Consider the following 17,832-nt stretch of genomic DNA (forward strand, 5'->3'; position numbering starts at 1 on the left):
TTGGTAAATCAAAAGAAGAACCAATATGTATTTGTTGCTGCATCCAGCATGCCTTGGGAATTGGAAGTTAATTTGTTAGATATCACAGGAGTGCTATTCCATAGCCTAGAAATATTTGTGTTCCATGCTAGAGTAACTAAGCACCATCTCCTAGCTTTATATTGGGATTTCAGGATGAAGAGTGGAGGCAATTGGGAATTAGGACTTTCCGTGGGAAGTGAGGCATAAAGTAGAAGGAAAATAGGGGATGGAATTCCTGGTACAGCCACTCCCAAATGACTTTTCTTGGCTTTATTTACAATGATCTGCTGCCAGCTTTATTTCGATTTGTTTCTTTGGCTATTCTTCTAGTCCCCATCTCCCTTTGTTATTAATTTTTGAGGTTTATGGCTTTTTCCTCATAATTCTATCCTCTGGGACAAAATTTCTTGGTTTCTACAATTTCTTCTAACTCCAAGAACTTTCTGTTTCTCTCTTCCTCTGACCTCTCTTGAAATTCCAACATATTTATATATTCAATTAACTATCCTCCATATTTAACACATTCAAAAGTATATTTGTCATTAATTCTTTTCCTTCAAAGTCTTCATTATTTCCTAGTATTGCTTATTTTTAATAACCTCACTTAGGATTGATATCCTTTCCTCAAAATCAACGTTGACCCCATTTTCTTCAAATTAAATTCAAGCCTCTTCACATATAACTCAAGTTTATTTAACCTCATTCTTCAGCCTCAAATACCCTGCTATTTCCCTCAGCATATGTTACTATCTTATCCTTTAAATTATACTTCAGTGCTCCATAAAACCTTTCGTGGATTCCAATAGCTATGCATAATACCTCCTACCCATGAAGTCTTCTAGGCTATTAAATCCAAGACTGTCCAGGCATTGTATATCCATCATGTTAATCCGCCCTTTCTGTAATCGTACCTTTTGAAGCAGATATTATCCTGTTTCATAGATGAGGAAACTGAAGTTCAATGGTGGATAGTTGGAGTCTATTGCATTTGGCTTTTGTAAAATTGTACTCCCAGTATCCCTATTGCATGACGACAACTCCATTTTGGTTTGTCCCTTTGACTTTTCCATTTTCACCTAATATCATCACTATTAGTTTCTAAAGTAGAAAATCCAGAATCAAAGGTAGGTTTTCATGTTGTTTGAAAGGCTTTTTGATCTTTAAGTATGACTAACCACAGTGAGCAGATCTGTGCACACAGCAGGTCATTGAATGCATGCTGGATGAAAAATGAATGTGTAAGGTACATAAATGTATGAAAACCTTGTAGCAAATTAAAATTTAATTCTGTATAGAAAAGGAATACATAGAACCAATTTTTAGCCCAAATTTAATTTACTTTTATTAAAATACCCAGAAGATAGGAGAAGAGCATTCTTTACTCTGACAGGTATTTATGGTAAACGAGCATAGGAATCACATATAGCTTCAAGCCCCGCTGGATTCATTATATTCCTCACACTTCTGCATACACAACAGCTAGTTCTTGGCTCAGTGTTTGATAACTCATGCAGAAAGTAGGAGTGTAGAACCACATAGCATAGCTTATAAGTTAAAAGTAGATTCTCTAGGGAAAGGCTATATCTGCATTTGAATTTTGTTTTCATAGATGGTGTCCTGAACAGAGGGCTGATATTCAAAGCTAACAAACTGTAGCTACTTGATCAGAATCTGGGAATATAGTTCAAACCATAAACCCTCATGGTCCTCTAGGCTTGGTCTACCTGGGCTTATTGTACTAATTTAGCAACATTCAGTTGGGACCCATCTTTAGTCCTTATCTATAAATGTTTATTTTACTAAGACTACTTTTCACATCACGTTTACAGAATACTTGACAGAAACAAGGTAGGGGGGAATTTCTTCTGGTTCATGTTTTTTAAGGGTATAGTCTTTCTTAGCAAGGAAGGCATGGAGGCTGGGTCGGCTCTTTCTATAGCAGCAGGAACATGGAGAGCTTGGGCTGTCATTAGAAGTGTGTTTAAATTTTCAGGGTCTGCCTCTAGTGACCTGCGTCCTCCATCTAGGTCTAATGTCCCAACGGCTCCATAAACTCCTTAAGACTGCACCAGGAACTGAGATCAAGTTTTAAAACACATGAACCTGTGTGTGTGGCATACCATATTCAAACCATTACAACCAGTGACTAACAATTCTTTCTCCACTGAGACCAGAACTAGCAGAAATTGATTATTGTTCTTTGGAAGAAAACAAGATCAACGTAAAAAATGAATCTTGTCAGAGAGGAGATTAAAATCTCCTTCCTCAGGGTTCTTTAAGACCATCTGTTTTTATGACAGCATTCTGTAAGTTCAGTATAAGTGAGCCTGTATTAATAATATGGTTTGATGGTTCTGAGGTCTAAAGGCCTGTTTCTGTAATTTATTCATTGTTATTGGCTGAAAAACAAGTTTAATTCACTGAACCTCAGTTTTCTCATCTTTAAAATATGGGCAATGGTGAAACACAGCTTATTTAGTACAGATTGTGCAATATGGTAGGTGAGAAAACCATTTGTGAACAGTAAATCACAAGGTATTTGAAATACATTATAGAAGGTCTGCTGGACATTTCCAAACTGAGATTTTCCTGTGCCTGGCTTTCTGTGGAGAACATAGAGGTTAGAGTCCTGAGCAAAGAACTATCTCTTAGACAGGGCCTAGGGGATTAATATCCTTTAACCAAGTCAAAAGTACAGTGTGTATTCATATGCATGTGTTCATATGTGCGTGATGTTCTGCATATTCATTTCTTGGCTGGACTGAGCATCCATTCTCTGGACAATATATTATATGACAGGTCTATTGGACAAGATAAATAATCTCCAGACGAAAGTTTCTGTTATCTTTGAAATGTTTTATCTTTGGTCTTATAGAACTATGATTTCCTTAGGCAGACATTTCTTCTTCAAATAGGCTCATGGAAAAACTTATTTATAAATGACACATTCAGTAATTCAGTATGGAGAGAGTGTTTAAGTCTTTTTGCTAGGCAGGCCATATGTTCTCCAATTCTAAAATGTGCCTCTACAAATGCTGGGAAGACAAGTAGTTAGAAGGTGGAAGAGTTCATGGTAAAAATGAATATATAACAGTGGTCAGTAGCTAGAGAGAGGCGGTCTATCTCCCACTCCATCCTTATCTATGTGCTTAAATGGGTACCATGATGATATGTGTTTTTTGTTCATGTGCATGTGGTAATGAAATAAATGTTTTGCTTTCTGTTGTGTAGAGCCCAGTCCTATTTCTACAAAATTTGGTGACCCAGGTTAAAGTCAAGGACTATGCATACCCTCTGCCTTGCTGAGGGATCTTTAGTTTGTGGCCTCATTTCTTCATTATCAGTTTTATTTTTTAATCTACCAAATGAAGCCAACACGGACTCCCTAGTTATGATACAGGCCAGTTGAATAAATTTTTTATGCACCTAAGCCAGGATTGAGTTTATGATGCACAGCACATCATAGGAAGCCATACTTTTCCATACTCATGATCTAGTTAAGTGGAATCAAGCATGGGTGAGGGTAGGAACCATAGGACTGGGGTCTATTATATTTGAAGAATGCCATACTCTCTTATGACTTGGGAAGGCATAAGGCATATAGCAGAGTTAAATAATGTACTACTAACCCTCAGTTGGTCAGTTTCAAGGAGGAGAGGAGAAGGAGAGGAACATGAAGAATTGAAAACAAATATGCCTGCATTTCATTTCCATCATCGATACTAGCCTTTCTACTTTATAGATCCAGGGCTGCTTTAAAGCACCAAGGAGAGATAGAAGAGAGCTCTGTTTATTTGTTTGTTTTCATTTTGGGAAGAGGAGTTCATGAAAATAGATGAAAGCATGATGCTTTGTTCATATTCACATGTTGGATTATTCCATGCACTGGCTAATAGAGAAATGAAAGCATTGTTTGTCTCGTAGTCTGATACAGCTTGCATGTTGGTGTCATTTCCCCTTACTGCCACATCTTACCACTGGAACATGTGAGCTTTTCCATTAAAAGTAGAGCATTTGGGATGAGGGAATGCTTAAGTAGACTAGTCAGATGTATGGACTGAACACATTCTCATTTTGTCTCCTAAGCTGATCACTGGAGATTCCATCGTTAGTGCTGAGGCAGTATGGGATCACGTCACCATGGCCAACCGGGAGTTGGCATTTAAAGCTGGCGACGTCATCAAAGTCTTGGATGCTTCCAACAAGGATTGGTGGTGGGGCCAGATCGACGATGAGGAGGGATGGTTTCCTGCCAGCTTTGTGAGGGTGAGTGTCAACCTTCACCCTGCTCTTCTCTCATTGGCTGCCTAACCCTGGCTTTCCCTACACGCACTCTTGTTTTACTCATTCCTCTCTTGGTGGGTTTTCTTTTGTCTTTTTATTTCTTTTACTCTTTCTCCCTCTCTGTCTCTTCATCTCCTTCTTTTGCTTCACTCGTACCCCTTTCTTAAATCTCTGCCTTTCTAATCTTTAGACCTTTCTTTTATCTCTTGTTTATTTTGGTTGCATTCTTTGCTGCTCACCTTTTCATAAGTCACTTCCTATGTTTGATCCTTTTCTTTCTAGATTTGACTTGGATGGTTTTGAAGTCTTTCCCCACCAATCTCTATGTAGTTGTGATTTTTTTTGCCTTCCTTTTCCCATCTACTTTCTTATTTTCTATATCCCCCTTTTTGATCCTTTCTTCTTCTAGATCCTTCTTATTTCTTCCACTCTTCAGTTTTCCTCTATTCTCTTCTCTTTCTCCTAATATCAACTATACTTCTTTCCTTTTTCTTTGAAAGAAAGTATGAACACCATTATGTACTGTTACAGTCTTCAGCTGTTAATGTCAGCATATGTACTCCCTGTTCTCTAGGTATAGAAGCTTACTTATTGCAGGTCTTACTTCTTATACCAAAGTCAAATGGCTGGGATCCAAAACATGCTATGCATGGGAACAGGAAGCCTGTAAAGATTTTGAAGGCTTTGGATTGATTGTTTGATGCTTTACCATAATGAACCTGGACATTAATAATGGTGCTCTGTGAGGCCTCTGTTTCCACCAGATCAGCTTTCAGCAGGTTGCTGTGGGGGATTATCACTGACCATAGGTTCCAGCTCTTGGCTTTCCTTGAGGCTGTTAGTTTGAATTTGTTCTTTGACTATTGGAAGGGCCAGCTTTCCCTATCTGCAAAGTGGTCTTGGCATTTTTTTTTTTTTGCCAAGGGGGACATCACAGTGAATAGGAGACAATGAAAATTTCTTTATGGGAAGACAAGTAGCAAAGGGTTATGGCCACCCTTGCTATAACCTATCACTTTCTGTCAGTTCCTTTTTAGAATGTCCTGTTTTTCTTTTATAATTTTTTAAAGAAATTCTTTGAGACTTTCATACATGCATATAATGGAAGGTCTTTATTCTTTTCAGTACTGAGGAACCCAGGGCCTCATACATGCCAGGCAAGTGCTCTACCAACTAAGCTATATTGCCATCTTTATTGTTGCTGTCTCCTCTAAGTATTCTGAGTCCCAAACAAAAGGTTAGAGGGGCTTGGGATTTGGGAGATCGAAGGATCTAAAGGTTGGCCTTAAGACATGTATTTTGAAGTGAGGAGAGAAGCATTGGAGTTACTTGGATTGCAACTTTACTAGTTCCTACCAATATGTTTTTTACTTTTTATTTATCTTTTTAGCAAGGTTTTCAACTGAAACATAGGAATCACAACAGACTTTCTCTAAGAATTTAATGAGCTGACACATGCTAATAAAGATTTAATAAACTGTTTGACAAGTATAAAGTAGTTGAAAAATGGCTACTTATGTTTTAGTTTTCATCATAAATATAGCTGTGATCATTTTTACCATCTGATTAGTTCTACCAAGCAAGGTTCACACATCAAGACTGGTCATAATAGTTGAAAGAGAAACATCCTGCAGGGTCTATCAACTTATAAAGCACAGTTAACCAATTGATAGGATTTAGGTGTTGGCAAGACCCTGAAGCAGGGAAATGGATAAAATTGCCTCTTCTCGCCTTCTACGCTGAGTGTTTTCTAATGAAATATCTACTCGTTTATTCTCTGATTATATAGCTTATTTTGTTAATGCCTTGAAATGTTACCTGTGTCCCAACCAAGCTTTACTGGTTGATGAGTCAGTCCCTAGAGTATTCAGAATGAGCTCATCAATAACCACAAGACTTGAGAACTAATGGGAATCCCCGTGCACATAGAGCTTGTGCCTCTTGTGCTGACCACCCTCTCTTTTTAAAAGAATGATTAAACTACACTCAAATATTAATATGTTTTGTTTTCAGGGAGATAGACCATGGGATGAGAAGGAACATTGAACAAGTCAGGATGGCTTAAGGAAGTGAATGGCAAGGTCAAGGTTTAGAGAATGACCATGAACAAGCACTGATGGTTTTAAGTCAAAGGTTAAAAGGAGTGGTATTTCAGTCGCATATCCCTGGTAGCCATTTTGTATAGAATCACAAAGAAACAGATTAATAAAACTCAGAATCCAAATTAAACACCACCACCCCCTCTAAATCACCCAATCCATTTTTGGTCTAGTCATCCAGAATAGACAGTTTTCCAAAGAAGACATGAAAATAAAGTTAATAAATATTTTTTTTCCAAATGTTCATCATTCTCAACCATCAGGAAAGTGTAAATCATTAAAATAACATCTCTCCCCAGTCAGAATGGCTAACATCACACACATACACACACAAACAACAACGAATCTCAATAAATACTGGTAAGAATGTGAGGAGGAGGAACTCTATGCTGCTCGGGAATGTGAACTATGGAAATGAGTATTAAAAATGAACATAGAATGTTTATCTAATCATGGCTATATACTTGTGTTTGTTAGTTTTCATGACTGTCATCCAGTACCTGACAAGAAGCAACTTAATGGAGAGTTGGTTTGTTTTGTTTTATAGTTTGAGGAATATAATCCATCACGGCAGGGAAGGCACATGTTTTCATTTACTTTCTGTTGCTGTGATAAACACCAGACGAAAATGCTCTAGGGATGGTATTTCATCTTGTAAGTTTTAGGCCTTTATTGAGGGGAACCAGGACAAGAACTTATGGCAGGAACCTGGAGGCAAGAACTGAAGCAGAGATCATGAAGGAATGCTTCTTACTGGCTTGCTCAGCTTGCCTACTTATAGAGCTCAGGCCCAATGGCCTAGTGATGACACCACCCACAGTAAGCTGCCCCCCCAACATCAATTTGCGATTAATAAAATACCTCACAGACAAGGCCACAGCCTAGTCTGATCTGGGAAATTCTTGATTTGAGATTCCCTCTTCCCTGGTGGCTCTAGGTCTGATTTAGTTGAAAACTGAATCTAACTGTGGCAGCATGACAGCAGAAGCATGAGATAGCTGTTGTCCCCAGTGAGAAAGCAGAGAAAGATTAATGCTGATGCTAAGTTAACTTTCTCTTTTATTCAGTTCAAGAGCCTAGCCTATGTCATGGTGCTGCTTACATTCGGGGTGGGTATCCTCTTCTCAGATAAACTTTTCTGAAGACTTCCTCATATACATCCCCCAAAGTATATTTTCATAGAGGGAGACCAGCCACCATAATATCCAAGCACTCTCAACTCTACCACAAAGATATGTGCATATCCACATTACTATTGTGCTGCACTATTCATAATAGAAAAAAATAGAACCAGCCTTAATGTCTTTCAACAGATGAACCCATAAAAAATGGGAAGAAAGCATACACAGAATGAGATTTTATTTAACTTTAAATAAGAATGAAATTTGCAGGAAAATGGATAGAACTAGAAAGCATTATGTTAAGTGAAATAAGCCATACTCAGATACATAGGAACATGTGTAGTTCATGAAACTAGAAAAAGCACCATGGGAGAGGAAGAAGAGCTCTTAAGGGGGCTATGAGAAGAAAAAGAAGGTAGTAGAATATGTATGACATGAAAGCAAAAGGGTATATATTAGGGCAAGGAAGATGAGCAGGAGGAGCCAGAGGGTAGGAGAGAGGCTTGGAGGAGGAGTGAATATAGGAATAAAGTATGTATGAAAATACTATAATGATACCTGTTACTTGTATGCTAAATAAAATAAACAACTTTAAGAAGAGGGGAATGCCCTACTAAAATTCAAGCTAGCTTAATAAGACTCATTAAAGATAAGGAAATTAGAATTTTCTTTCTTTAAAAAAAAACACCTAGGTAAGTGGTTCTCAACCTTATTGGAGGCTGCATATTAGTTATTTACATCATGATTCATAACAGTAGCAAAATTACAATTATGAAGTAGCAATGAAAATAATTTTATGGTTGGGGTTACCACAACATGAGGAACAGTATTAAAGGGTCACAGCATTAGTAAGGTTGAGAACTACTGTTCTAGTTGCTTTTATGTGATAACTGGTATATAAAAATATTGGTTATTATGTTTCTACTAGAAAATATACAGTGTAATAAAAGACACGGGTATAGTTAAAATTTTCTAGTAGTCACAAAAAAATAAAAAGTTACAAGTGAAGTTAAATTTCATATATTCCAGTATACTCAAAATATTATAGAATATCATACAATATCACTATAAAATTAATAATTATATGTTATTACATTTTTTGAAATATGGTATGTATTGTATATGTAGTAGATATCTCAATTTATATTAGTCACATGTCACTAATTATTACTTTCTGAATAATACAAGTCTAGAGTGAATAGTATAGTTACAGACCGCAGTGTTAATGCAGAGCATAAGTTATAACTTAGAAGTCTAATATTTTCTACAATATCAGTGTTTATTCTTTGCATATTTAAGGTTGTATCCCATGTCTGCTTCAAACTGTACTCTGCATGAACTTTTTTTTTCCCTTTGTGATCTCCTTTGTTGTTTTAAGCAGAGTCAAGTGGTTTCAGCATCACTATTGGGGACTATTGAGGAATTCCATGGAAATGTAGGTGTCAGCTACAATGCTGTTGCTAGTTAAAGAAATGATATTAGGCTGTTTAATGATTGATAGTATTATTGGCTCCAAGACAGATCTTTTAATTCTCATGAATATTTATGCTTGTGTTTAAATTTATAGTACCATTGTGTTATAGTCAAGGGATTCCATGGTGAAGGTTACTAAGTTTCTTTTCTAGTAAATCTCAAAAATTAGAATTTCTATGTCCATTCTTTTATAATGGTTTTAGTTGATGGTAGAATGGTATTGTGAAAGCCAATACTGCCTGGGTTAGGAAATGCTACTAGTGTGATATATGATAATGGGCCTTTATTTTCTTGTTTGTCTCTGAAACACTATCTAGAGTCTAGTCTAGGTCTAGGTAGAATATAGAAATAGTACATTTAAGTAAGCTAGTGAGTGGGAAATTTCCTGGAAATGAATATATATTGCAGAATGGTTGCCCAATTTGTTGAGACTCACTAAAAGCTGAGATTCAGTAGTATCTTAAGAACAGATACCTAGGTTAAGTGACATACAATGAAAGTATGGTAAGGAAGAAAAGGCTTCCTTCAAATGATATATCAAATTGATACTTTTGTACGTCATCAAGCTAAACTGATGACTGACTTAGTGAGAAATCTCTATTTCTTACCCGGCTGTCTCATTTTTTTTTTTGTGAACATTCAAGTCCTAGGATGAATAATCAAGGGTATTTTGTGTGGTTCTGTTCAAAATTAGACACTTGTTAGCATGTTTTAAAAAAGGGTGGAGAATCTGAGAAACCGAAATTCTTGCCTCAGTTCTGTTATTAGATGAACCACTCAACCATCTTCCTCTGCATCTTCAAAGCTCAAGCTTCCTCCTTGTAAACTGGGTATAATGGGTCTTGTGGAAATGCTTTTTAAGTTGTGACATTCAAGGTACATGAAAATAGAAACTACGTGCCATTGGCTTCTGTGAGAGGTTATGAAATATATGTCTTCTCTCTAGTCAAATCTATATCTCTCATTATTTAAATTTTTATTCTTGTATGTATTTGTTCTTGATTTTATTTCTTTTTGTAATGGGAATTTGGCACTATGAGAGCAACACAATAGTCAATGTGCCTTCTCACCAATTGGTCAGGTTCAGGTTCGGTGAATCAGATCATGCTGAATATCAGGGTCCACTTCTGGCTGTAGAAATCTTTACCTGCTTTCCTGGGCTTATTTCCCTGGGAGCTGAGAACGATCTGCTGGCACATGATTATGTTTCTAAGCAGCCTGTGGTAGGTATTTTTTCCCTGCTAGGGACCTATTTCAAGTCATTCAGTCTATTTTCCTTTGATGCTGGGTAGAAAAGGAGCCTTTGTGCTGACATTTGGCCATGGCCTGCCGAGAGCATATGTTAGGGCAGTTTTTATATAGGATACAAAACACCTTGTTATTAATGAGTGGTGAGGTTTGTGTCACAAGGCATGGATTTGTTCAAAAGTAAATAATTGGCCAGCAAGATGACTCAGCTGGGAACAGCACTTACTGACATACATAATGACCTGAGTTTGATCACTTGAACCCACATGGTGAAAGGAGATAAACACCTTCAGTTTGGCAACTTGTTTTCTTTCCTCCATACACATGCATGTGTACTGCCCCCAACTCACTCCCCAACAAAACCTAACACACACACACACACACACACACACACACACACACACACACACACACGCACGCACATACAAGTTGTATAAATTTTCCTTGTTTTTTCTTTGTTGTGTTTTATTTTTCGATCTAGATTGCTTTGGTATCTCACTTTCCTGGAGGTTGGGACATAAAAGGATGACATGAGGCTGGGAAGATGACTCAGTAAAGTGCCTGCTGTGCCAGCATGAGGACCCAAGTTTGGATCCCTAGAATCCATATAAAAAGCAGGGCATAGTGCCATGTTCCTGAAATCCTGCATTATCAGGCTTGGCCAGTGTGGGGTCCAGGGAGACATGTGGGTCTCTGAAGCTCACTGGCTAGCCATCCTAGCTGCATCAGTGACCTTCACGTTTAGTGAGAGACCTTTCTCAATAAATATGGGAGCATCTACCTCTGGCCACTATGCGTGCTTGAATACATAAAGTACATACTGATACTAACAGGTACATATCCACACCATACACCACACACACACACACACACACACACACACACACACACACAAGCATTTATATGGGTATCACTATAAATCTTTAGGAGTCAGTTTGTCCATTTAGCAGAAAAACAGTACCAGATTCTCCCTTAGGGCTTAATCCTAAGTAGTCTCAGGTTCTTAGCCCCATTAATGACAATAGTCATGAGTTTAGTCTTGTGGAACTTAAATCCAATCAGAACGTTGGTTATCACCATAATATTTATGCCCCTTTTGCTTCAATGGGCATATCTTGCCAGACTGGTTTAAATGTAACTGCCAGAGTTTACAGCTGGATAAGAGTGATTATTTCATCATCCCATAGAAGCATGCATATAACTTTCCAATATTATGAGAGCTAACCAGTAGGGATGAGGCTTTGAGTCAGTACTAGCTTTATTTCTTCCAGTGTTCTAAGAATCAAGAATGTGGTATTCTCAGAATAGGGTCTTACCAACAGTTTCTGGATGGCAACCAAAAGCAATGACAGTGGCCTATAATGACCAAGTTGACTTCATCCCAAAGATACAGGGAAGGTTCAACACACATAAATCAATTAATGTAATCCATCACATAGACTCAGGAACAGAAATAACTTGCTCATCTTATTAGACACCAAAAGGGCCTTTGACAAAATCCAGTATCCCTTCATAAGGAAAGTCCTGGTGAATCTAGGGATAAAGGGAACATATCTTACTGTAATAATGGAAATGTTCAACAAGCCCACAACCTACATCATGTTAGAGAAAAAAGTTAAATTATTCCCACTAAAAGCAGGAATAAGACGAGGATGTCCATTCTCTTCACTCTTGTTTAATATAGTGCTTGGCATTTCAGATAGAACAAGAAAACAAAAGAAGGAGATAAAGAGTATACGAATAGAAAAGAAAGAAGTAAAAATATCCTTATTTACACATGCTGCTATACATAAAAGAATACAAGGATTTCATTAGAAAACTATAACTGTTATAACATATTCATCAAAGTAACAGCATACAAAATTAACTCAAAAGTTAATGGCCAAAAATGAAATTTGGGATATAATTCCATTCACAGTAGCCTCAAAAAACTGGAAGGATAATTCTAACAAGGAAGTGAAAGACTTATATAATCAGAACTTTAAGATACTGAAGAAAGAAACTGAAGATACCAGAAAATAGAAAGACCTTACTTGTTCACAGACTGGTAGGATCAATATTGTGGAAATGCTCATCCTACCTAAAGCAATCTACAGCTTCAATAAAATTCTCATCAAAATTCCAGTGCAATTCTTCAAAAAAATTGAAAAAAAAACTTTAAATTTCATATGGAAATATACACACAAACAAAACAAGGATAGCCAAAACAATTTTGAACAGTAAAAACAGTGCTGGATATATCACCTTCTTGGATTTGAAATTGTGCTACAGAGCCATAATAATGAAAACAGCATGTTATTGACATAAAATAGACACATTGATCAATGGAATATAATTGAAGACACACAAATAACCCCACATTCCTATAGTCAGTTGATTTTTTTTAACAAAGGGGCCAGAAAAGCACACATGGTAGAAAAGGCAGCATGTTCAACCAATGGTGTTTGTCAAACTAGGTAGCTACATATAAAAGAATGAAGCTAATTGCTTGTCTCTCACCCTTCACAAAACTCAACTCCAAATGGATTAAAGTCTTCAGCATAAGAGCCAGTAGCCTGAGTCTGTAAGAGGAGAAAATACATGGGCAATAGCCTTCACCTTATAGGCACTGGAAAAGGACTTTCTGAAGAGGACCCAGTAGCACAGACATTAAGACCACCAATTCACTAATGGAACCTCATGAAACAGAAAACTTCTCTATAGTGAAGGACACACAAACTAGAGCCATCTGAAAGGAGGAGCCTTAACTGAGAAAAGGCCTTCATAAGATCCAGCTGTAAGACATTTTCTTAATTAGTGATTGATGTGGGAGGGCACAGCCCATTGTAGGTGGGGCTACCCCTGGGCTGATGGTTCTGGATTCTACAGGAAAGTAAGTAGGCTGAGCAAGCTGGGGTAGGGGGTGGGGCAAGCCAGTAAGAAGCTCCCCTCCATGGCCTCTGCATCAGCTCCTGCATCCAGAATGCTGCCCTGTTTGAGTTCCTGTCCTGATTTCCTTCAGTAATGAACAGTCCTATGGGTATGTAAGCCAAACAAACCCTTTCCTCTCCAACTTCCTTTTGATCATGGTGTTTCATCATAGCAATAGAAACCCCGACTAAAACAGACACCATCACTCAAGTAAAGAGACAACCTACAGAACTGATTTAAAAAATCCTTACCAGCTCTGTTTCACCCACAAGAGACACGAGAGAGTGTCACTCAGTGAGGTCAGATTAAGAGTCCTTTACTTGCCAGTGGTCTAGAGCAAGCTCACACCAGAAAAAAACAAAAACAAAAACAAAAACAAAACAAAACACACACAAAAAAAAAGAAAAGAAAAAAAGAAACAAAAAAACCCCTCTAGACCCCAAAGTGAACAGGATGGGGTTTATAAAGCCCCAAAAGACAATTACATCATACAAGAGGTAGGCCAGGTGACAAAAGTTTCTGGTAACAAAGGTTTCCAAAGCTTTAGTTAATTAAATAATTAGTCTCATTTTGTAAAACATGGATCCCCCAAACTGCAGGTGCCTTAGAATGTGCTGCTCATCAGAATGTAGGTAGCAGGGTCTGGGAAGGAGTTGAGTGAAGCAAAAGCTGATGTTAGCTAAAGCTAGGATAAAACAGAGTCACTTTGGGCAGTTCCCTACATGTCTGACAAAGGGTTATCTAGACTGTACAAAGAACTTAAAATTAAAAAAAGTTCCTGAACACCAAGAAAACTTAAAAATTGGGGCCTGGAATTAAACACATACTTCTCAAAAGGAGAAATGCAAATGACCCCTAAATATTTTGTGTTCAGTGTTCAATGACCTTAAGCATCAAGGAAATTCAAACTGAATCTACTTGGAGATTTCATCTTAGCCCAATCAGAATGGCTAAGTTCAACGAGAACAAAATGACAACAGATGCTGGCATAAATATGGGGAAAGGAAACACTTATTCACTGATGGTGGGAGTGCAAACTGGTACAACCACTATGGAAGTCAGTGTGGATGTTCTTCCAAACACTGAAAATAGATCTAGCACATGCTCCAGCTATACCACTCTTGGGCATAACCCAAAGGATTTTATATCCTACTACAGAGTCACCTGATTATTCATGTTTATTGCTGCTCTGTTCACAATAGCCAGGAAATGGAAACAGCCTAGATGTGTTCCATTTACACAATGGAATGTTTTTTAGCTGTGAAGAAAAATGAAATTTACAGGTAAATGGATAGAGCTAGAAGTATTCTGAGTGAAGTAGCCCAGATCCAGAAAGGCAAATGAGTACTCTTGCTCATATGAAAGTGCTAACTTTGAATCTTCAGATACATGTGTTTAAATAGGAATACCTATATTATTTGGGAACCAGTAACTGCCTGATTGGGTGAACTTTCAATAGAGGGGAAATAAGATGTAGGTGATATTAAAGGGGGAATGAGGAATTAAGCAAGAAATATTATATGTGGTACGGGATGGGTCAGAGGGGGTAGAGGACTTAGTATGGGGAGAGATAATTAACACTAAATCTTTTAAAAGTCATATGGAAAGCTACTACTGTAGAAGCATATGCATATATTTAGATAAATAGTTTAATTGAGGTACATTATAATGGGTTGGCAGTATTTTTCTCAGACACCACAAGCTATCATATACAAAGCCAAATGCAAGAAAACTAGATCCATAGCCTTCCTTCCATTTTCAAAGAGAAGAACATATGGATCTATATGGAGAAATCTACGTGTAATGCTCAGAGCCTGGAGTTCTTGTTTTGAAAGCTGCTGAAGAAGGGGACCTAGGCATTCCGTATTCATGCCACTTTTCTTCTACTGCCATCCCATTTGCATCCCTTCTCTCTTGTCACTGTGTGTTAGTTAACCTTTACTATATTATGGAAAGGTTTAATCATTCCTTTTCCCATCCCAGTTACAGAATAACGTAATGGAATGACTGTTTCATGATAGAATGGTATCCATCAAGGATCCTAGAGATAATTAGAATTATAATGCTGAATCAGTCTCTAATTGATTGAGTATTCATTGATATTTATATGACATTGCATTACCCATTAAACTATATTTGACCATCTAAAGATGCATGGAGATTAAATTTTCTTATTTTCTTTCTTTCTTTTCTTCTTTCCTTTCCTCCTCCTCTTCTTCCTCTTCCTCTTCCTCCTCCTTCTTCAATGGGGCATGGTCTTTGAGACATTTTAATTATGTAATCTAGACTGATCACAATTTTATGATCCTCCTGTTTGACTCTCCCTATTGCTGGTATTGTAGCCATGCACCACCATGCTCTGATCAGAATTTTCCTTTATGTGTCATAAAATCCTCTACAAATTCCTTTTTATATAACAATATTACCAGGGAACCTTAAATTGGTTCCCATGGATTATCTAAGAGAAACTACCAGTATTGTTATGTTATCATTGGTGTATTGACAGTTAGCTCCCTGTCTCCTCAAGTCATTTTTTATGGCTGAGGGTGGGTTTGAGGGATTTTCTTTTTAGGCCAAACTATACTCTGTTTTTCCGGAGCTTCTATTCATGAAATGGGTTTGTATGGCCAAGACCACTGGTTCTGGAGATTCTCTCTCTTGGTTGGAATTAGAGCCTTCTCATTTACTAATAAATGTCTAATATTAACAAAAGATGGCTTCTGCTGTTTGTGCTACAGTGACACCATTTTTGTAAACTAATGATTTCATATCACCTACCTGAATCTTTTGTTATGAGAACTAAATAAAATCATGCAATCGAGACACTGACACTATACTTATTGTAGAGGAAGCATTCAACAATAGTACTGCTGATACAGCAAACTTTTAAAGCTAATGCCAGAAATAATGTCTTTATTTTCCCTTGTTTACACCCTCCACTTGAGAATAGTCTTTCTTTCTACTCAAGAGTCTAGAGTCAAGATCAGATCTTCCAAGCCTCTCCTATCCTCTGACTTCTAGTCTTTTAGCTTTTTTAAAAAATGGGGGTTTTTCTGTGTAGCTCTGGCTGTTGGCTGTCCCAGAACTGGCTTGGTAGACCAGGCTGGCCTGTAACTCATAGAAATCTGCCTGCATCTGCCTCCTAGATGCTGGGATTAAAGGCATGTGCCACCATTGCCTGGTGGCTTTCAGCTTTAATCCATCTTTTGGATAAATTATTCCATCTGAATCAGCTTCTTGCTGCTCCTACATGTATGTTGCTAAGGTTAACTGGGCATACAGAACTTATGTTCCATCTCATCCAGCCATTTGTACAAGGACATGATCTACTCGGAGGTCTGAACATACTGATAATGTCAGGCTTTCAACTTAATAGTAATAGTATTGTGACTAATGATCCTGCTGCATTTGTAATTGGCCAATGTACTTTTTGGCTATTTCGTTTCCAGAAAGAGACATAATATTACTGCAGTAGTACCTTAGCACTTAGCCTCCATTTGTAAGCAACTAAATTGTAGACAAGTACAGTACATAGGAGACTAAGAATAGATTAGATGTTATCAGGGATCAGAGCTGTAATAGCAGACCTATAAATTCTTCCCATTAGTCCAGCCCTTCTGTAGTTTTTGCTCCAAGGTTAGCAGGTAAAATACAGGGGATATTGTGGGAAGAGATGTGATTCTCAAGTTGGGGTGAGGAAGGATCATATGGTTTGAGTAGCCATTAGAGAATAGCAATGGATGAAAATACAAGGAGAGTGTTGCAGGAGCACACGTGGAAGAAACCAGCCAGATTTGAGATATCTGTACCATTCTGCAGGATAAGAATGACCAAGACGCTAGTGGACCTACCTTTGCAAATAGATGGCATGGCCCAAAACATGCTTCAGTAGGTTATTATTATCCCCTAGGCTGGCACCATCTGCCCCTAGAATTATGAGGTAACATCTAGGAAAAACTTGTCCTGTATAGTCAGTGAACAGTTTAAGAAAGGATTTTTGTAATTGATTTCCTACTTTCCTCAAATCTTATCATACTTTAATAGCTATCTCCCTTGCAACCTGTTTCTAAACAATTTCTTACACCATTAACAAGGGGAGAATTATAGCTAGTCCAGGCTAGGCATATTGATGTCCTTTCTCATGACACAGATTCCTAAGGCGAGAATTCAAGAGTCCCAAGCCAATGCTTTACCAAATCCTACCAACACTTGTGTTTTAAGAATTTTTTTGAATCTTAGTTTTAAAAAATGCCTGTTTTCTGGAAGATGAGTAATTTGGGTCAGATTGATTTTCAGAATTAAAAAAAAAATTAATGTGAATTTCATTATAAAATCAGGCAGGGCAGGACTTTGCATGTCCAAATGTGACAGCTTAAATGGAAGCCTTTTATATTTTTTCACATACTTATAGTGTATCCTGGTTATATTCATCTCACATACCTCATTCACTTCCTCTAGCTCCCAGCACACACCTTACAGCATATCTCCAATCTCCCCTAAAGTAATGTCTCTTTTATAACCTACTATATCCAATTAATGTTGCCCAGATGTACATGTGTTTGGATCATCCAATGAGGCATGAACAACCTATAAATGGCTATCCCCACACCAAACAAAAGTGACTTTCCCTTTCTTAGTAGTCATCAATTGCCATTAGTGGGACATTTGGGAGTCCC

At 37.6% G+C, this 17,832-nt stretch overlaps 1 protein-coding gene across 10 annotated transcripts in view; it reads left to right on the forward strand.

Annotated features, from left to right (window-relative positions):
• Positions 1-17,832, forward strand: part of Arhgef9 (Cdc42 guanine nucleotide exchange factor 9) — a 162,148-nt gene that overhangs the window by 63,583 nt on the left and 80,733 nt on the right. For 9 of the 10 annotated variants that reach the window (XM_006981193.4, XM_015999692.3, XM_076562302.1 and 6 more), the window contains exon 2: positions 4,108-4,287. The exons of the other annotated variant lie outside the window; for it this stretch is intronic. In XM_006981193.4, coding sequence (XP_006981255.2) covers positions 4,108-4,287 — 180 coding nt within the window. The remainder of the gene's footprint in view (positions 1-4,107; positions 4,288-17,832) is intronic. 10 annotated transcript variants of the gene reach the window in all.

The sequence above is a fragment of the Peromyscus maniculatus genome, chromosome X, assembly GCF_049852395.1.
Source record: "Peromyscus maniculatus bairdii isolate BWxNUB_F1_BW_parent chromosome X, HU_Pman_BW_mat_3.1, whole genome shotgun sequence".
In the NCBI taxonomy this organism is placed as follows: domain Eukaryota; kingdom Metazoa; phylum Chordata; class Mammalia; order Rodentia; family Cricetidae; genus Peromyscus; species Peromyscus maniculatus.